This window comes from Bidens hawaiensis, unplaced genomic scaffold (genome assembly GCF_021521415.1).
Source record: "Bidens hawaiensis isolate Kalapana, Puna unplaced genomic scaffold, B.hawaiensis_p1.1 tig00015924_1, whole genome shotgun sequence".
NCBI lineage: Eukaryota > Viridiplantae > Streptophyta > Magnoliopsida > Asterales > Asteraceae > Bidens > Bidens hawaiensis.
The window spans coordinates 96,674-117,894 of NW_027492431.1; the positions used below are offsets into that span (position 1 = coordinate 96,674).

The 21,221-nt window shown below is 33.8% G+C and overlaps 2 protein-coding genes and 1 pseudogene across 3 annotated transcripts; 1 reads left to right on the forward strand and 2 right to left on the reverse strand.

The window, feature by feature from the left end:
* The first annotated feature begins 6,853 nt into the window (after positions 1 to 6,853).
* On the forward strand, positions 6,854 to 13,747 carry LOC143550110 (uncharacterized). The gene is made up of 22 exons (XM_077040834.1): positions 6,854 to 6,892; positions 7,124 to 7,226; positions 8,570 to 8,626; positions 8,757 to 8,784; positions 8,868 to 8,990; positions 9,074 to 9,185; positions 9,287 to 9,324; positions 9,429 to 9,482; positions 9,582 to 9,650; positions 9,735 to 9,851; positions 9,935 to 10,003; positions 10,099 to 10,178; positions 10,268 to 10,381; positions 10,484 to 10,688; positions 10,779 to 10,865; positions 11,386 to 11,556; positions 11,641 to 11,771; positions 11,856 to 11,988; positions 12,074 to 12,198; positions 12,263 to 12,445; positions 12,537 to 12,838; positions 13,635 to 13,747. The coding sequence occupies exons 2-21, from the start codon at positions 7,132 to 7,134 to the stop codon at positions 12,574 to 12,576; spliced, it is 2,031 nt and encodes a 676-aa protein (XP_076896949.1). The 5' UTR covers positions 6,854 to 6,892; positions 7,124 to 7,131; the 3' UTR covers positions 12,577 to 12,838; positions 13,635 to 13,747.
* LOC143550111 (protein yippee-like At5g53940) lies at positions 13,674 to 16,503 on the reverse strand (annotated as a pseudogene). Its single transcript, XR_013138267.1, has 5 exons — positions 16,297 to 16,503; positions 14,519 to 14,560; positions 14,312 to 14,420; positions 14,166 to 14,221; positions 13,674 to 14,092 (listed from the first exon to the last, which is right to left on the reverse strand). The product of XR_013138267.1 is annotated as a protein yippee-like At5g53940 (transcript).
* A 3,569-nt stretch (positions 16,504 to 20,072) lies between these two features.
* On the reverse strand, positions 20,073 to 21,006 carry LOC143550099 (ethylene-responsive transcription factor 4-like). The gene has a single exon (XM_077040828.1). It carries the CDS (start codon positions 20,913 to 20,915, stop codon positions 20,289 to 20,291), a length of 627 nt encoding a protein of 208 aa, XP_076896943.1. The 5' UTR covers positions 20,916 to 21,006; the 3' UTR covers positions 20,073 to 20,288.
* Between the last annotated feature and the right edge of the window lie 215 nt (positions 21,007 to 21,221).

Below are 21,221 nucleotides of genomic sequence, written 5' to 3' on the forward strand. Positions count from 1 at the left end.
ATAGATTGCATACACTCATGACAATGATAGAATGGATGATTAGGATTAAATTCCCCCTCGCAAATTTCACAAAAATATTCACTCTTATGGTTCTCAACGGGAAAGTATTTCAGCTTCATAGGATGCTTGTCACACTTGTGTGTAGTTGTCTCGGTTATTAACAAAGCGCATTTTGTGTGTAGATAAATATCATCACAAACATGACAACAAAATGCAAAATCATGCCTCGAAAATGTGTACGCGCACATTTTACAGGAAAGACCATTGAAACCGTGTATGTTTTGAACTCTTAATAGGAGGTGATTTGGATGAAAGGCATGAGTGATTTCTTTAGGTAAGAAGGCACAATTAACATCAATACAATATCCGCATCCCTCACAATTGTAGACAAATCCGTTGCAAGTTAAGTGACAAATATTGCATTTAAATACTCCAAATAACATACTAGGGAATTTTGAATGGAAAACTAGGGTATGTTGTGGGTGACCAGGGTGATCTTTTAGTTTAGTAGGTAGTCGGGTACACCACTCATGGAGCACAAAGTTACAATGACTGTCTTCATTAGCGCAGACGTAAACTGGCCTGGTCGTAATTGGTCTCAGACACCCGTCACATAAAAGTTCATTCTTTTTCATAGGGTCATGGTAGGATATTGATTTTATTCTTGAGGAGGTAGGGCTTGTGATATCAGTGAATCGTGCATCCTCAAGAATTAGTGGATGTTGATGACTAATATGTGTTTTAGTGACCTCTAACGCACTATCTTCATTTTCCTTGAAAAACACATGTTTTAGTATGCTATAAGATGGATCAGGGAAGGGGAGATGAAGAAGATCAGGATGTTGAGAATCTTCATAATTTTTAAGGGTTTTGCCTGTACTTGATAAAAAAGAGTACGCATTATTAAATTAAACATCAATGAAGAACCACTATAACATAAACATATTATGTAGATCTAGCTACGTACCTGGAGATGTAAGTATGGACATGAATGGCTCATTTCTTGATGTTGCACAATCAAGATGGGCATAGTATATGCACTTTGCGCATTTGTAAACCCAAAGATATTGATTAGAAAATCTTTTACTACATACCCTACACCGTGGGAAAAATCTAGATTCTTGATCTGCTTCTGGAAAAGAATAAGCTAGGGAGAGTGGATGAATATGGGAGAAAAAATCATTTGTCATATGTTGGATATGCAATTGTTTTGGTAGGAAAGCACAATGACTATGTATGTAAGAGTTGGCGCATGTGGGACAATGATAGAAGATCCCTTTATGTTCATTCCCACACGCATCACACTCGCATAAAATTCGTTTGGCGATGCCAACTAATGGATGTTTATGGCTAGGATGGTGAATGATATTTGTCCGTAGCATTTTCGTTGCACAATCTGCATCAATGTTAAAACCGCATCCCAAACAATAATAACTAAGCAGGTACCAAGATTCATTGCGACAAATACTACACCACAATGTATAAAGGATAAGACTCATGGAATGATCAACTTGACAAATGTTTTCCAATGTTTCCGGAAGCTCCGCACAAAACTTATGAGAGACATAATTACATTGGCTACATTTATAATAATACCTATGAAGCCATTCGATATTTTTGCCACATATGTCATAAGAACACTGGAAATTTTGTTGTGCAGTTAAATCCACATTCTCATCCTCCTCTTCTTCATACTCTTTTTCATGTTGCAGTTGCTCTGCCCACAAGTCAATTATATTTAATGGATGCATGTGAAAGTGTGTGAACATTGTAATTTTTTATATATTTTCTTTTCGGTATCAAAACTAGCAAAAAAAATCGAAAATGATATGAGAATTGGAAAGACAACAAATTGAAGATGAAAGGGATGAATTATGAAAAGACAATTATAAGCTACCATTTGTAAGGCTGAGGGGTGTGGAGCGCTAGAGGGGGCGCGTGAGCCCATCCGCTCGCGCCCCGGGGCGCGAGCACCACACCACCGAGGCGCGAGAGGGGCGCGAGCGCAGAAAAAGAGGCAGGCGCAAGGCCAGTAGCGGCTGGGAATGGGCGTAAAGGTGTCTTGGGTTGCGTAAATAGAGCCGTTGGGCTCTTTGTGTATTAAAAAAAAAAATTTTTGAGTATGTTTTTTTATTATGAATTTTCATATCATATCAGCAATTCACACCCACACATGCATATAATATATATTATATATACACACGTACATACATTATGATATATAGACACATAGTACATACACATATATAACTACATTCATGCATGCATACATATAGACGTATATATATAGTTTTAAAAGTAAGTCAAAATGTCAAATAAAATGATTAACATTTTCTTTGTCGGATAAACTGTATCATATGTAACTAAACAAACTTTTATGTTATCATTTTATCGAAAGTTTATCGACTGTATCATATTTATCGAAAGTTAAATATAACCCGACCAGATGATCTTGTATTAGATTAGTTTTATTATTAAATATTATTGTTTGTTTAATTTTTAGTATGTTTTTTTTTATTATGAATTTTCAAAAAAATGTGTGTTTTTTTAAATAATTTTTGAGTTTTTTTAATAATACGTTTTTTTAATACATTTATAAAAAAATAAAAAAAAAAACCGCTCGCGCCCCCTCTCGCGCCCCTCCACACCATGTCCCGGGGCGCGAGCACCACTACCAACACCCATCTTATCAAGTTTCTCTCTCTGCCACACGTCACAATATTATTGGCTGGAGCCCCCACTCACGCCCCCTCTCGCGCCCCCCACACCCCTCAGCCTAAGCACAAAAGACTTTATAATGGTGTCAAACATGCAACAGTATACATTCTTATCTTTATTCTCAACCTTTTTATATAAATAAAGATTATATTCGAATATTTATTCTCAAGTTTATGCAACTCTTTTTGTAACCTTAATTTAATTTATTTTATTATTTAATTAAGTTTGAGTATTTTTTTTTTCAATTATAACTTTTGGAATATAATCTTTTATAAAATTCAGAGAAAATTATTATGACATGCTTAAATTCATCTACGTTTCGTTGTAAGTTTTTTTCAGAACGAAATTATACGTGATAATGTACAAGATAATTAATTAGCCTTTTTTGTTATTCTTTTCTACGATAATGGTTTATATGTTTACGTTTTGGTCTAAGTTTTGTTAATTTATATTTTAACTTGCCGCGACAAGTGAGTTAATGCTTCGCGACATGCATGAGTCGTTTAACGCTTTGGCTTCTATTTTTTGATAGGGTTGTCATAACATGTCAGGTATGAAACGATAAGACAAGACACGATGACTTGTGATACTAAACATAAACACGACACTATAATTAATCGTATAATTTTTCCAAACACGAACCTGTTTAGTAACAAGTTAACATGTTAAGAGACATAAGATTCAATTAATAATACATGTGTAATGAAACAAAAAAATTTTAAAACCAACATAAAAGTCTTAACAAATACATAATCCATAACACATTTGAAACAAAAAATCGTAAACCCATAACACACTTGAAACAAAAAACCACATAAGCAAATCATAACATCCATTAAAATAAAATATCGGTTCTGACGGGCACAAGTGAAATGGCTTATGTAAGCATGACATTAGGAGTGTATATATTATTTATTTATTTTAAATTAAAAATCTACACATGTTACTAACAGGGTAACATGTCTTTAACATGTTAGGACATAATTTAAACATGTCTTAAACGTGTCAACCTGTTTAAGACATAAAACATTTTAAGCTTAAACCCAAACATGTTAAAATCCATGTCGTGTTGGTCGTGTTGGGTTGTGTTAACAGGTCTTTGTCATAAATTAACAATCCTAGTTTTTCGTATGGTTTAATGGCGCGGCCCAACGCGTGTTTGTATTACCTAGTTACAAACATATTCTACAAATGTACGTAGTTAACATGGTACATAACTAAAGTCTAAATATATGTGTGTTCGTGCGTGTAAGCAATGTATTTGTTAAAGAGAAAATTAAGTGGCATCGAAGTATGGGATTGATTTGTTGCTTTCTTCCTTTTATATTCTTTTTTACTCTTTTCTTTTGAAAGAATTCTTGTTAAACTCACTGATCATATACCTACAAAATCAAAATCACTTTTCTTGTTGAAATTTCACATAATTACAAAAATTCCATTTAAAAAAAATACAACCATCATGATTATTAACACTCGTATATTTTATAATTGTTACTCCAAAATCTCGTGATAAAAAAAAGTAGATCATAAATCAAAGGAAGAAAATAATGAATTTTTTTGAAACCAACATAAAATACTTAATAACTACATAATCCACTACATATTTGAAACAAAAAAATCACAACCCCATAACATATTTGAAACCAAAAACCATAGGATCAAATCAAAACATCCATTAAAAATAAAATATTGGTTTTGAGTTCTGTCGCGCATGAGCGAAATTTCATATGTAAGCATAACTTAAGGTTTAGGACTTAGGAGTTTATATTTATTTATTTGTTTTTAAATTAAAAATCTACACATGCTACTAACATGTTATCATGTCTTTAACCTGTTTGGATACAAATTTAAACATTTCATATAGGTCTGCCTATTTATGACACCAAACATGCTAAGTTGAAACCCAAACATGTTAAAACTCATGTCGTGTTGGGTCGTGTTAACATGCCGATTTGTGTCATAAATTGACGGCCTTAGTTTAAGTTTTTCGTATAGTTTAACGTCGTTGCCCGTCGCGCAAGTCGCAGTACCTAGTTACAAACACATTTCACAAATGTACGTAGTCAACATTAACATGGTACATAACTAATTATATATGTGTTCGTGGACGCACGCAAGGTATTTGTAAAATTAAAGAGAGATATTTGTTAAAGTTAAAGAGAAAATGAAGTGTCGTTGAAGCATGGGATTGATTTGTTACTTTTTTCTTTTTATATTCTTATAACCCTTTTCTTTTGAAAGAATTCTTGTTAACCTCACTGATCATATATTTACCAACTCAAAATCACTTTTCTTGTTGAAATTTCACATAATTAAAAAAATGTCACCAACAATCTTAATTATTAACACCCATATATTTTATGATTGTTACTCCAAAATCTCGTGATAAGAAAAAGTAGATCGTAAATCAAAGAAAGTAAATAATGAAAAAAAAAAAATTTAAATGAAAAGAAAGAAAAAACATAATAATAATAATAATAATAATGCAAAAAAGAATAAAAAAAGGAAGATTCCTAAAATGGACATACTTTTGAAATCGACTCCACTTTTGTCCATCAAATTTTAGAATTCAAAAAATGTCCCCCCTCTAATTCATCTTTGACGATGTGTTTAACACATCATCAAAAGATGCGTTAGATTTCTTAACACATCGACAAAGATGAGGTGGGTATCCAATCACATGGTCAACGACGTGTTAGCCTCTTGTTTGTTTTTTTTAATATTATATTAATATAACTAATTCTATTTATATTTGTTTTTTATAACTTTTAATATATAAAGTTTTATATTACTTCGAATATACCGATAAAACATGTTTATTTTTATCTATATGTTGGCATAAGTTTTATTTAAAACTGTGCGGGGTCAAATTTTACGAACATTTCAAAATTAATTTGACACGGCTCGGGTTTAAGTGAGTCTATGTCGGTTCGTAGATAAAAAAAAGTATGTCCCATCAGTTTATTTGAAATAATATAGAACTTTATATATTAAAAGGTATAAGAAAAACAAATATAGGTAGAATTACATATATTAATATAATATTAAAAATAAATCAAACAAGAGGCTAACACGTCTTTAACTATATGTTTTAGATGTTACCACGTCGTTGACCATGTGTTTGGATACGTAACTCATCTTTGACGATGTGTTAGGAGGTCTAACGCATCTTTACAAACAAGTCGTAGATTTCCTAACACATCGTTAAAGATGAGTTAGAGGAGGACATTTTTGGAATTCTAAATTTAGGGGACAAAAGTGAAATATCTTTTCAAAGTATGTCCATTTTGGGAATTTTCCCCTTAGAAAACTCATGCATACCATCAAATTATTTTATGTGTACCTTCCTTAGATATAATTTTTTAAATAACAAGATTTATTAGATTTAATTTTTTAGCTAACACAATGGGGAAGCGACGAGTTTTGAGCTAATATGGAGGGGAGACGATGAGTTTTGAGCTAACATTGCGGGGAGGCGATGGGTTATGAGCTAATATGGAGGGAAGACGGTGAGTTAAAAAACACGTCGTCTCGATTTTTTAACGTAGAGCTGAAGACGAGTTAGTAAATGGACAAAGAGGATCTTGAATTTTGAATGGACATAGTTGAAATCTCTTTAACTTTGGTTATGTGGGTCAGGTTCGAAACTAAAATTTAATACCTTATATGTAACCGGCGGGTAGAGTCAGCTATGGAACCGAACACTGGGTTTCGGTTCTTAATGTTGGATCGGCTTTGATACCCGGTTTTTTTTACGCCTTTAAACATTGATATTATAGACACGCCCAATAGGCCTAAACAGTCTCCATTCAAGGCCCAAACTTAGTGGTTCCAAACCCAATAGAATATTATTAGGCCAAAAAAGCCCAGAACCGAAGTGAATTGGATGTGGTCCCAGGTAGGAGTATCAGATTGTGCTGTGGCCGCTGACTAATTTTGCACGTCAGGGTGACGTCAATAAACATAAACTCTTTTTCTTTCTGCACTAGCAAGGCCTTCTCTTCTCTGTACACCCAGTTTTCCAATTTCCAATTATTATTATTATATTATTATTTTCCAATAGATTTCAAAACCCATCATCTTCTTCTTCTCAATCTCAATTCAATTAAAACAAACAATCAAACCCTAGTTTAATTATAATCGAATTAAGCTCCAAAAGTGTAATCAAATCAAGGTACTTGCTTTCTGTCTTTGGGTAGTGTTTCGTTTTCAGTTTTCTTTCTTTTCTTTTCCTTAAAGATCTCGAATTCAATCGTTCAACTGTCAATTTACTTTACCTAATTATTACTATTAATAATTAATAGTTTAGCTTAGCTGTAGTTTTGAATCCTTTTGCTTTCCGCATTACTATCTTCACTGATAAAAGTATCAATTGGTTGATGGGATTAATGAATTTAATTGTTAGGAGTTGAGATGGAAGATGCTGTTGCGCTTATGGAGGCAACAGGGTCCAGGTTTAGTAATCTTGAACTCATTGGTAGAGGCTCCTTTGGTGATGTCTATAAAGGGTAATAATTGCTTCTTTCTTTACTTCATTTCTGTGTTGCTGTTGCTATTTCAGTTATTGGGTTATCAATGTTCTTGAAAAAGCTTTAAACTTTTGCAATTTTTATTGATTTTTTTTGCACCCATGACATGAATTATGTGTTAATGCTGGATTTAGGGGGTGTTTGGGGTTGCTTATTTTTAGCAACTTATGACTTATTAACTTTTGAAAAAGTTAAAAGGTGTTCGGTATTGTGAGGGGATAAGTTAATAAGTTACAAAGTTGTAACTTATTAACTTTTGGAAGAAGTTATAAGGAGGTCAAATAAGGAATCCCAAACACCACCTTAGAATTAGGGTTTTGTGGTTCTATGTAGTTCAAATTTCACATTTTTATTGTTGTCATGAGTGGTGTGGTTGGTCAGTGCTAGTGTATGCTAAGTTTCTGGATTTTATTGTTGTCGTATATGGACTTAGTTCACTTCAAGAAAGATGGTTTTTTTAATTTTAGGTATTAAGGTTCGAAACGGCATTGCGATTATTGTTATGAAAGGTATTTTAATCTTGTGAGTTAGATGTATATTCATTAAGAAAAGAATGGCACATAGGTTAGAGTAGTGTTACACATGTAGATTGTTTATAAGGGATTGATAAGGTTGTGACATTTTGGGAGCAGTCTTTTTATCCTTTGGGATAGAGGTAAGGTTTGCCTCCATGCTTCCTCCGGTGACCCTGCTAATAGCTCTGCTATGAGTATGCTTGTTTGTTAGTCTGTTTGATTAATGTTGAAATTTGCATAGTTCTAAGTTTTGAATCGATGATAACTTTAGAGTAAAATTTTCACTAGGTCCTGATTCATAAGTGTTATTCACCATCTTTTAGTTGAATTTGATGTCCACAAACACTGATTTTGAGACGTGACTACTTACCAAGTAAACAACTCCGTTCGGTTTTCTGTGAAGACCGTTACATGTTATGCTGTATTATATGCCATAAAATCATGTTATAGATGTATGTAGCTTGGAAGTTTGTCAGATTTAATTATGTGGTGTGTTTAAGATATATTCGCTGTTGCAAGGTGCATTCAATGTGCAAAAAAGCTTACCCGCGAGACCAAAAAAACACACAATAATAGAAAAAGGATTAAAAATAACTGTAACAGGCATCTAGGTCTGATCGTATAAATGGTATCTGATTTTCTTTTTTATGAACATGAGTGAATTTCTTAAGAATTATATTCGTCTATTTGATATTTAAAAATTGGCCAATGGTTTATATCTTTTTATATGTCAATCAGTTTAAATGCATGTTTACAGTTTCATTCTTTTAGCTGAACTAACAGTTATTGTTTTTTTTTTATTTACAGGTTTGACAAGAACATCAACAAAGAAGTTGCTATTAAAGTTATCGATTTGGAAGAAGCGTGAGTTGTTTTTTTCTTCGTTCTGTTATATTTCTTTGTTATATCACATGAAAGCCATTTGTTTGTTGGTAGGCTTTTCAAGTTTTATTTCTTGGTTTTGTATTATAATATTAGTATATATATTCTGCAGAGAGGATGAAATTGAGGACATCCAGAAGGTATATCCATGCCTTTACAAATTATTACCTGCTTCTGTTAAATATATAATGAATTAATACATCATCAATAATGTTTTTGCCAGGAAATAGCTGTTTTGCAACAATGTCGATCTCAATATATTACAGAATATTACGGGTCCTATCTTCACCAAACTAAACTATGGATAATAATGGAATATATGGCTGGTGGATCTGTTGCTGATCTAGTATGTTTTTTCTATACTAAATGATTATCAATCTAGAACCTTATATTTATTTTTATTTGTAACTAATAACACTTGTTTTTCAGATCCAACCAAATCAACCATTGGATGAAATGTCTATAGCTTGCATTTTACGTGACTTGCTTCTTGCAATCGAATACCTCCACAACGAAGGCAAAATCCATAGAGACATCAAAGGTTACAAATCCTTGGACTTAGTAATTTGATATCTTTTTTTTAATAAATATTACCTTTTTCGTATTTTCTTGCGCAATGATACCATTTGTACATTTTGACAGCTGCAAACATTTTGTTGACCGAGAGTGGCGATGTTAAGGTACTACTGATATCTACTTGTTTAAAGTTCTTGGTTAATGTATGAATATATGAAATGTCACGCTTGCTACCAAACTTCTTATTTTTTTCTCGTTTTTGTGACAGGTGGCGGACTTTGGAGTGTCTGCACAGCTAACTAGGACAATTTCTAGAAGAAAGGTATTATCGATTCCTTTTCATTCTACAATTTTGTGTTTTTTGATGATAATATGTCGGCTACCTACGTTCCAGTTTCTTATAAATTTATTGGTAAAATAGACGTTTGTAGGGACACCGTTTTGGATGGCACCAGAAGTAATTCAGAATTCAGAGGGATACAATGAGAAGGTTCTACTTTCTTACACAATCCTTAAACACACATACGAAGCCTGTTGACTTTTTTAAGTTATGTTTTGACTTTCTGTAATGCAGGCAGATATTTGGTCTTTAGGAATAACTGCAATTGAAATGGCTAAAGGGGAGCCTCCGTTAGCCGATCTTCACCCAATGAGAGTTCTTTTTATTATACCCAGAGAAAATCCACCTCAGGTCCTTAAAGTTTTCTTTTCAATTTCATTTTTTAATTCGTTAATTACAGTTTTAATAACATCTTATATTTTTCCTTTTTGCAGTTAGACGAGCATTTTTCTCGTCCAATGAAAGAATTTGTTTCATTGTGTTTAAGGAAAGTGCCTGCTGAAGTATGTTTGTTTGTAATACGGAATTTACTACTTTTTTATTTAAATATATCAAACCGTATGGTTTATGTTTTTCTTTTTTTATTTTTATATTTCAGAGGCCAAGCGCAAAGGAGCTTTTGAAGCACCGTTTTATTAAAAATGCTAGAAAGAGTCCAAAACTTCTGGAGAGAATCAGGTTTCTGCTGATTGTTAATCGTATATTTAACATGAAAACTTTGTTATGTAAAAAATTTGACAGACAAAAGAATATATTACTTTTAACAGAGAACAACCGAAGTTCCAATTGAAAGAAGACGGGAATTTGCAAGATGGTACAAAAGTTCTAGAAGGATCTGATACCGTGAAGGGTTCAAGGGTTGAAGATACTGTGAAAATCAAGTGAGTTTTAAGTTTCAAATGTTAACTTTCAACCACTAATATGTTAATTAACTTGTTGACTAATACGATAATTAACATTTGACCGTGACCTTAAACCTTCAGAAACTCCGGCTGGGATTTCAGCATAAGTGGGTCCGCAAGTACCGGGACTGTTAGAAGCTCTGTAAGACCACCTCAAATTAGGAATAGACTATCAGATGTTTCTTCAAATCAAGCAAGCGTTAACCAACTCCCATCAGAACTCTCCATTGATAAAGATACCCGAGAGTCATTTCTTGAAGAAAATCAAGATTATTACAGGGATGATGTGAGTCTCCCCCCCCCCCTCTCTCCCTCTCTCACACGCACACACACACTTCCTTCCTGACACTTTTAATGTTTTTGTCTCGTTTTACAGGAAGATATATCTCCGGTTGGCAGTGGAACGGTGGTGGTTCGACCTTTGAAATCTGAAAAGTCATCAGTTTCCAGTGATCACAGAACGGTAAGCTTACCATGTTCCTTATATTATGTTTTTGATAATTGAATTTATTCATTTCAGGCCTGTAAACGAACCGAACGTTCAGTGAACCGTTCAGCGGGAAGTGTTTATGTTTGTTAAATAAACGAGCATGAACAAAAAGAAAATTTTAGTTAAAAGTGAACGAACATGAACAAATGTCTGTTTGTTAATTTATGCTTGTGAACATTTGTTCATTTGAATGTGTTTATGTTTGTTCATTTGTATTCATTCGTTAATATATTTATTTAAATTTTTAGGACCATCAAAATTTACTCTTGTCTTAATAACTTTTTCGGCCCAACACATTGTTCGTATCTAGTTTTAATTGCTTTTAGCTTGGATATGTTCGTTGATCTATGCTCAGTTATGTTCATTCGTTTACGTTCGTGAACCGTTCATTTATATTATTAAAGAGTTGGCATAAACGAACAAGAAAACATTCGTTTAATTGTTTGTGTTCGATTCGTATGTATTGCTGATAAATTTATTGGTGGTTTCACAGTCAAGTAGCAGCATATATGCTTCTCTCGAGGATGCTTCCACCAGTGGTACGATTGTATACCGTGGACAACATGATGATTCAGATTCTTCCGGAACTCCTAAATCAAGATTGGGTGATCAAGAGCGCGCTTTCTCTGCTTCCCCTGAAGACAGTGCAATAAATCTTGCTGAGGTTGATTTTTTTTTATCTTTTTTTTTTGTTGTTTTTAGTGATTTTTTATCAGTGTCAATTGATTGTAAGTTTGTATATCATCAGGCGAAGGCTGCAATTCAAGCGGGAATGAGGAAAGGAAATGTGAGAGATAAGTCAAATTTAAGCAAAGTCAACAAAGGTGTTCACGAAAATAAACGACCCGAGAGGTCAACAAATAGTTCAGATTCGTCAAGGTAAGATTTATTCCCCTTTCCATACTCGAGCTATCATTTATCATTATTCATGTTTTGGATAATTCACTATAATGCCTGCTTCAGAGATTTCCAAGATGCAATAAGATCATTTGCGAAACCCCGACAAACAAGTAGCGATGAAGAAGAGAGGAATAAAATAGCCGCCAGATCAGCATCTGCTACACTGTCTACCCTGCTAATCCCGTCTTTGAAAGAGGTGTGGGTTGGTTATTGCATTCGTCACAGGTTTATATTTTAAGTTCATGATGATCCAAAAAATATTTTTTTTGCATATAATGTAGGAAATTTCTGAGAATTTAGGAGCTCCGGTTGTGCAAAAGGTTATAAACTCTTTAATCGATTTGGAGTACACGAAACCTGGTTCTTGTGAATTTCTTGTTACAAGGTTGCTTCATCGGCTAGCAAGGTGTGTCGCGTTATAAAGTTATAGTTTTGTTTGTGTTTTTTTGGCTTATGAGGCTTTTTTTCAGTTCAAAGGAACCATCATTGAAAAATCTTCAAGATGTGGCGACCCGTGGATTTTCCAAGGGTAAAAAGGTAAATGAACAACCGGAGAATGTGAATCCGGAACCCGATAGCAAAAAGAAGCAACAAAACAAGGAGGCTCAGTCTAATGCCAACTTAAGCCCACTTACAAGGTTTTTGCTTTCAAGGTATATCAATTATCAAGTGACTATTTTTACTAAAACTATTTTTAATGCACACCAAACTCTTATTGCAATAATTTATTTATTTTTTATGTAGATGGCAAGGGCATACTTCTAAAGATGTGAATGTGGGTTGAAAGCAATTTTGGATTTTGTTATGAGTTGAAACTAACTTTTGTGGTGCATTTTAAATTTATGTTTGGTATTGATTAATTTATTCAAATGTATATAAGATTTAGAGGAATATGTATATTGTTTGAGCTGCGAGCTTACATCTCAATTTTTTTGTGGGTTGTAAACTTTCTGCTTCCGTTGTAAAGATCTTGTCGAACCGTCATCAAAACTCATTGTTTGGAGTTCTTTTGTTTGTAACTTAATTTTCTGTTTTGAAACTCATTTGTCACTGTGTTCTCAAAAACCATTTTGTTTTTAACATTTAAACAATGTTTTGTATTTGCATAGACCAAGAAACCTAATTATAGATCTTTGATTTTTTTAAACATCTCAAATCATTTTTATTAGACCTTAATGGTCTGGAAACATCAACACTAGTGAACTAAAATATGCATGCAAGTAAATGACATTATATTTAGATCTTAGTAAGAAACATACCTTCACAAGCTAAGCATCAATGTTCATAAGAAAAAAATAAAACAAAAACAGAGTCTGCGATCCGCTAGGCAGCCTTCATAAGGCCTGCACTCGGCTAGACATACCTTCAGTCCAGCAGGCTTAGTAAGAAACATACCTTCAGTCCAGCAGGCTGCGATCCGCTAGACAGCCGTCCACTGTAACTTACAGTCTTTTCATCTTTTACAGGATCCCTCCTCGGATGCTAGCACTCGTCGGCTGCTTAGCACCACTTTGATCACTTGTATGTTTATTAACAACAGGAACTACTGGTTTTGTTTTTTAAACCTACCTCTCAATATCGACTTCAAATTATCCTTTATGATCCAATATTTACTTAGAATATTACTCAATATTACTCTCAATTTCCTAGCTATCATCGAATTCTCATAATCATACAGTCTCTTCTTTTTCTTGTAGCCTCAATGACATTGTATTCAACAAAAACATGGAGAGAACTGAATGTGAGGTCAATTACATGTTCAATTTCAATTCAATGCTCTACCAAAATGTTCATTTCACCATATTTCAATTCAAGTTTTAGAAATTTCAACACATAAAACAGTTAAGAACCGTAAATTGACCAAGAGATCGCAGATTGTAATACTAGAACACTGCGAAAAAAGTATCAACCATCAGCGAAGAAAAACAGAAACTACGTAACAGACAATTTCAACAAGATTAGGCAAGAAATCAAAATCCTAGAAGTAAAAGTCGTATAAAGTTGCCACATGTCGCAGCAAACGTCACTCTTTTTCTTTAGGTGTTTTCTCTAGGAGGGGAGCATCTTAGTTTTTAAGTGGTGTGCATTGAGAAAAAGTGAAGTGGACAGAAAACATGGCTCAACTCATCTTATCCAATACAACATCCTACAAAACATCTTTCCATCATCTCACATCATTTATTCTTCTTACATACATTACTAAAGTTAAAACCTTTAAACATCAGGCTTCTTCCGCATCACTTGAACTTGGACGCGTATCGATGTAAAACTCTGAATCAAGCCCGTCAATGATCCTTCCTCTGTCCAAACACACATGTTCATCAAACATACAAATCGTGTCAAACCAACAAAAACCTCAAAGGCGGAGCATACCTCTCAAGAACAAATTTGCCTTCTTTATACTTCTGTGATTGTTCATGTGCAGTCTCCTGTTTTTAACAATCATCCCAAATACAAATATTTAATATCCAACGCGTTATTCCCGATTACATGATAATGGTTGTAACACGAGTGCTTACATATTTCCAGCCAACAATTTGACCACAGCATACACAATATACATCTGTAACAGTATGCAATCCAGATAGCATCATCCTTTCTTCAATAGGTCCAGCTGTCACATTCACCCTAAATAACAAGATACTTGCAGTAACCAAATTGCTTACAAGAAAGACTCATGATTCAAGAATAAAGATTAGCCATTTCTCATAGTTAGAACAACTTACACGTTGCTAAAGAGAAGCTTTTCCTCTGCGGCAATGAAAACCCTGGTTTCATAGAAAAAAATATCAAGAAAAAGATGATATTAACATACTCATGATACAAAATCCTTTGTGCCACACTATCACATACTAGTGAATTTTAAGATTAAAATGATGTCAAAAGTGAACATTTTCATTTTCAAATTAAAAAATGAGGGGTTTTAAGTTATTTTAGCTACCTATATATTCAGGTAAAATATTCAAATGTTCCAAGGTAAATGACCCATCGGGAACACGTCACTAAACAGTAATCAAGTTTCACGACTGTCATGCTAACTTTCTTAAAGACGTTTAGCCACTCAAGTTCCAATATGATGTACGGTTTATCTGATTTTAAATTTATCCTCTGCTTTAATTTTGTTTGTTAATATGAATAATGGGGTACATTGAAGCTAGTAGTTATGCACTCTGTATAAACACCAACGATTACTGGTCTCATCATACACATTAAAATACTCATTTAAGCATACAATGGCACAAGTGAAAATGACCATGTCGCTGGGAAATGACAGTTTCGAGCATTTATTTTCCATGTGAAGGCTCTGATGTTGAGGTGCATATACCTTCTCAATAGGAGCCACCGAAGGAAACAATTTGGGTACCATACATACCAGAGAGACAATTATTAACATGGTTTCTCGCGCTATTCTGTTCCAGTTGACTAGCAGATCCGAGAACCCAATGGGAGATCTTCTTTTTGTGATGTATGTGCTTTGCTGTTTCCTGGGTTTCAGCAAAGCAAAGACATCACAAAAAGAAGACCCGCCATGGGGTTCTCGGATCTGACTAGCCAGCTTGAACAAAATAACGTGAGAAACCATGTTAATAATTGTTTCTCTGATGTCTAGGGTAACCAAAAGGTTTCCATCGGTGGCTCATGCTGAGAAGGTACTTGTACCTCAATGTTAGAGTCATCACATGAAAAAAGGTCCTCAAAAATTTCATCTCCCGGCGACATGGGTACCTCCACTAGTAACGTTGTATGTTTAAATGAGTATTTTAATGTGTACAGAGTGCATATCCTAACTACTAGCTTGAATGTACCCCATTATTAATATTAATGGACAAAACTAAAACAGATGATAAATTTAAATTTCAGATAAACCGTACAGCATATTGATAATTAGCGAATTGTATAAATTTGATGATCTGTGTCATCAGTCACATAAGGCTTATAAACCAGATACCGGGACAGGTAGTTTACACAACTAGCCTGATTACACAGCTAATCAGGCTCATAAATGATTATTTAAATAAACGAGAATACGAATCGAATTCGAATTTTTTAAAACCGAGTTCAAATCTTAATAGTCGAATTTTGAATGCGAATCGAAATCTGAACACCCCTACGGCTGCCATGCCAGAATTATTTACTCGCGCAACAAGCCAGTTTGTAAAAAAGTTCACAATATTAAAAGAGAAGTGAAAATTAATTAATCAATATATTGTGATACTAGATATTTGCCCTAAATCTAACAAGGTCAATTTATTCATGCATTCCAATTGAACACTTGTTGTAACATAAACCCTAATTGAACAAAAATTAGGGCATTTAAGTCGATAATCAAGGAAAACAGAAGCTAGTGAATTGTAATTGAGCTCAATCTCGACGGTGATCCATGAACAATCATTAAATCAATCAATCGCTAATCAATTAAATCGTAAAACAAATAGAACCCTAATAACTGATGCTAAAATACAAGAAGATAACAGATTGGATGAAGATAATAATAATTAATTACCCGGGAGACAACATTTTCGGCGAGAGCTAAATTAGTTTTGCAGAACTTGCATTTGTAAGCCCTTCCGTCTAACTCCACCAGAAATACCCGACCCATTTGTTGACCCAAATCAGTCAAATTGAGTTGAAGAGTATCTATCTTTCACCGAGAAGAATCAAGAAGAAGAAGAATGATCAAATCAAAGTGGATGTCAACAAACTGAGAGAGAGAATATTAATTAGACTATCGATTTATATCCACCGCCCATTTTCTACTTACGTGGCGAGTAACGCCGCTATTCTTGTATTGGGCCTTCTAAAATAATATAATCTAACTTTTCAATTATTATTATATCCATATTTTATATTTTATAGACTAGTTGAATTTCTGGTTTAAAATTTTATAACTTTTTATTTGAAATATAACTTAAAAGGGTTTTTCCAGAGAGGGTTTTCCTCCTTGATAGGGTCGCCTCGTGGATCAACGAAACAAGCTAGGGCTTTAGACCAGACCCGGCTCCGAGAAGGCAAAATAAAATTTAGGCCGAAGGCGAAATTGTTTTTTTTTTTTTGAAATTAAAGTAAAATGAGTATTTTGTTGTCTTTAAACAACTTGCTTTTTAAATGGGCATACTTGTTTATGATTTGAGTTGTGTAAAAACTTTTGTATAAACAGAGGCTTAAACATGTCTCAAATGAGACCAGAACCCATAGCCTTTTGGTTGGGAGTCATAGTCATTTCTCAATAAGCCAAACTAGTTGTTATGTAATTAAGTTTAAACATTAACTATACATATTGTTTTTCATAAAAAAAACATATAAATTTAAAAAAAAATCGGGTCTAACATGGTGTCGAGCCAGGGGCTGTCGACCCTCAACCCTCCCTAAAGGCCGGCCATGCTTTAGACCTACACTTAGTTAAGGCTTCCAACCAAAAAATATATATTAAATATTGATATATCATATATCATAATAGGCGGATTAAAAAAATATAAAAACAAAATAATGTATTGGTCTAGTGATAAACTTATATGTTGCTTAGTTGTAAGTCATGAGTTGAAACTGGTCTAAGTGGGGGGGGGGGGGGTTATTTCTATCAGTATTACTTTTTCATGAAAGAGACAAAATCCCATTTCGATTTAGACCTTTAAAATCGATGAGTAGTTTTGCTCCTTGATGGTGTTTCTGGGTAAGTCACACATTAAACGTCAAAATTCATATGGGTCCAATTTTTAAAGCCGGCCAATAACAGTAAGCTAGTGTGCCATTGCCAACTGAACATTACGTTCATTATTATAAAGCTTGGACCGAAGTAAAGTAATTCAAGTGGTAGATAATAAATCAACAATCTAGTGAGTAGTAGGTACATAACAAACACTGAGCTGCTTGAAGAGGATTGTGCCCAAATGCTTGGTGCATTGGTGAAAGTATGAGTTAACTACTTACTAAGTGGCACCAATATTGTCACGCCACATGTGGGGGGGGGGGGGGGGGGGGGTATGAGCTAGTGGAAATTGGAGATCATGTAACAAGGACATAAGCCAAGTATATTTGTTGAAGTGTGGGCAAGGGTTCTGTACTCAGTCACAATGCTAGACCTAGTGATTGTTTCTTGTAGCTTGGTGATAAGTTTGTCCAAAAAATATATAATACACAGTGATGGTACAAACTACAAAAAGATCATCCATGCAACCAACCTAGTTAGTGTATGCATATGAATGAATGGTAGAGTAGACTGTGAATCTACTAATAGTATGTCTATTGTCATCTTATTTTTTAAGACTGATAGTGCTATATCTTTATATCAATACAATTCCTTTGCCGTTAAAAGGTTTTTTTTAGTTTAATTGATGTACTATGTTACATCAAAATGATCAAAGCCATGAAAAATGTCGGGGGAAAAGGGCAAAATTGTGAAAACGCGTGAAAGGTTATAAAGATTGGGACGGTGGAGACACACGTGACGACTTCAGGAATCCTGACAAAGACTTCCTCAAACACCTCATCATATTTGACCCCACCTCATCCTATTAAGTATTAACTTACTAGTACTTCTGTTTGGTTCTAATTAAATTATAATGGATTATTATGTGATTTCATAACACCATTTAATCATATCTTAGTCAGTTAACTACGAGTCTATGAGAGAAAGTATTTCTAAATTTATTTTATGTATATTTATATGGTTAGTAATTATTCGGTAATTTGGGCTGTTGACGACCAAAAAAAAAAAATAGTTACTCTTGGTTTAACTTAAAATAGTTAAAACTGGACAACGAACACCAGAATGTAGTATGCCAAATTTTTAAAAATTAAAAACAACTATAGCAATATCAATATCATATTCAAATTAATTTAAGAGAATAAATTCTTTGATTTTATGGTGTATTTTTTTTAATGTTAATATATGAAAAGACTATAGTTGTCTAAAAATAGCAGGGAAGTTGGTTTAAAATTGAAATAATAAACAATACATGGATAACAATAAGGAAATAAAATTGTAGCTATTTTTTAAGTTTATAAAAGTTAAGTAAAATTTTAGAGAAATTTTTTTAAAGGAATAAAAACAAAGTGAATAGCTCATCTAATGGACAAATTTGTCTTTAACTTACATGTTTTGTAATTTATTGACATACACACACAGAACGAGTACATAAATAAATTTATGCATAACAAAGACTTGTGCCTAGCCAATACCAAGGCGTGTGAAAAGTTGTTCATCAATAGATGGTTGAGGATATTAGTTTTATTGCAAAGCTATAGAATTAGAAGAAAATTTAAGGGTATCATAGTTAAGTTTTTGGAAGTTAGCGACTAATTTTTGTTTATGTACTTCTTTGGGTTATGAACCAAAAACTTAATTAAGCAAAATTGTTACTAGTGGTTTGGTTTAATAATCGTTTACTTTAAAATAGACGATGATCACCCTAATATTATTAAATAAGCTATAAGTCTTGGTTTAATAATCGTTTACTTTAAAATAGACGATGATCACCCTATATTATTAAATAAGCTATAAGTCTTGATGCCACGTGTACTACATGTACTTCACCTAGAAATACAGTTAGCATATTAAGAAATGAAAAATCAATAATATATAAATTCATTATTCACCCTATCGAGTTAATAGTGCTAGTAATATATAGGTGTGTCGATATAAAGATTTAGTACTAATTAACAATTTAAATATGGTAAAGGGAATATACAATTTGCACTGATATCGTAAAATCAAGGCCCATCTAGACTATTAGAACACGTGTAATAGATGTCGAGAGGTAAATGATGAGTGGCGTTTTTGTGAAGAATGTAGAATTGCATGATCTCATCTCCATGACGAAAACACAAAATAATAATAATGTGGGCTCTAATAAATAATAATAGTTATCAAATGCATTACAATGCACATATTACCCAAATTTAGTAATACATTTAACTATTAATTCTTAAATAAATATAACTTATTATATTTAATATATATGAAGTTTATACAAATTGGTAAATTTAATTATAATAAATCAGTGAAAAAACGAATATAATTATCGTATTCATTGCATTATTTATTTATCCAAACGGACAAAGGTGTTATTTAATGAAGATATAAAAGTCAACATTCTAACATTGACCAAGTAAATCAACATATAAACTCCATATGACTAATCAAGACGTATTCAAAACATCAAAGAAAGCTCATTAACTTAATCCTTTAACTATTTTCATTATTTTAATATTCCAAAACCTTAAATTTTATTATTATTATTTTATTTTTTCAAAAGCCGTTTGTACTTTGTTCCTCGGCAATGCTACCATGCGCCTACACCTGGCTGCACAAATGGAAACCAGATAATACCAAAAGTACAACCACCAAAGCCTAAGTTACAACCAGTTAACAAAAATAAGCTTCCAGCATCAAAATTCCGATTGCTTGATTCCTGTTCATGTATATACAATCGGAAGGCAGATTTAATTTTAATCAATCTACTACATTCTCATTCTCATTTCATATAATAATAATACTCATGCAACTTCCGGTGGCGGATAATTTAGATCCAGATCTAGTATAAACGCCTTGTCCGTACCTGTACGGTAACCGAAATCCATAACCGACGATGAATCGGAGTCGCTTTGACCGCCGTTACCGTTACTGTTACCGTTACCGTCACCGGAGCCGATTGTCAATTTAAGCGTATGAGAACCAGATCTCTCAAATCTAAACAAATCCAGACGGTTACCGTGATTAACGACGTTATTAATAGGCGTACGGAACATGAAGAACGGGTGACGTATCGGATAAGCTACCGGAATATTCGAAAGCCTGAGATCCAATGCTGGAACGGCGGAGTTAGATGATTTAACGGCGTTAGGGCTTTTACTGACGGTTTTATTTCCGGTAACCGGAAGAGACAATTCGGTTGACGTCGGGAAATTCGTCTTAGCCTTTTCACCGCGAAACTCACGTGCGGCGGAGTCGTACGCACGTGCGGCTTCTTCGGCTGTATCAAACGTACCGAGCCAGACTCGGCTCTTCTTACCTGGATCTCTGATCTCGGCGGCGTAACGGCCCCATGGTCGTTTACGGACGCCGCGGTAGCGAGTCTCCGAGACGGCGTTGGTGGCGGCGTGAGGTTTGACGTGAGGAGGCATGATATGATGATGACGTGAGAAAAAAGGGTGGGGGTGTTGGGGGGTTAAATAGTGGGTGTGGAAGAAATGTTACTCCGTGGGTTAGGGCTAATTTTAAGAGGTCGGTTTTACCATACACACACACACACCCCCATGCTTTCCTTAAATTAAGGGTGTTACAATAATAATACAATTCCTTCCTTAAATACTTTCGTGTTTTCTTTTTTGGACTTGTATTATTATTGAGTTTTCAAATGGTGCCTAAATAATAAGTTACTTGGTTGAATTAGTTTGTATGATATCTAGGATAAAGATTGTATGTGGTTG

Bases quoted from the DNA above. Each gene is read 5' to 3' on its own strand.
- LOC143550099 (XM_077040828.1), bottom strand. From the start codon at position 20,915: ATGCCTCCTCACGTCAAACCTCACGCCGCCACCAACGCCGTCTCGGAG.
- LOC143550110 (XM_077040834.1), top strand. From the start codon at position 7,132: ATGGAAGATGCTGTTGCGCTTATGGAGGCAACAGGGTCCAGGTTTAGT. The intron at 10,004-10,098 runs GTATGTTTGTTT...TTTATATTTCAG, and splicing joins TAAGGAAAGTGCCTGCTGAA to AGGCCAAGCGCAAAGGAGCT. The intron at 10,179-10,267 runs GTTTCTGCTGAT...TACTTTTAACAG, and splicing joins AAACTTCTGGAGAGAATCAG to AGAACAACCGAAGTTCCAAT.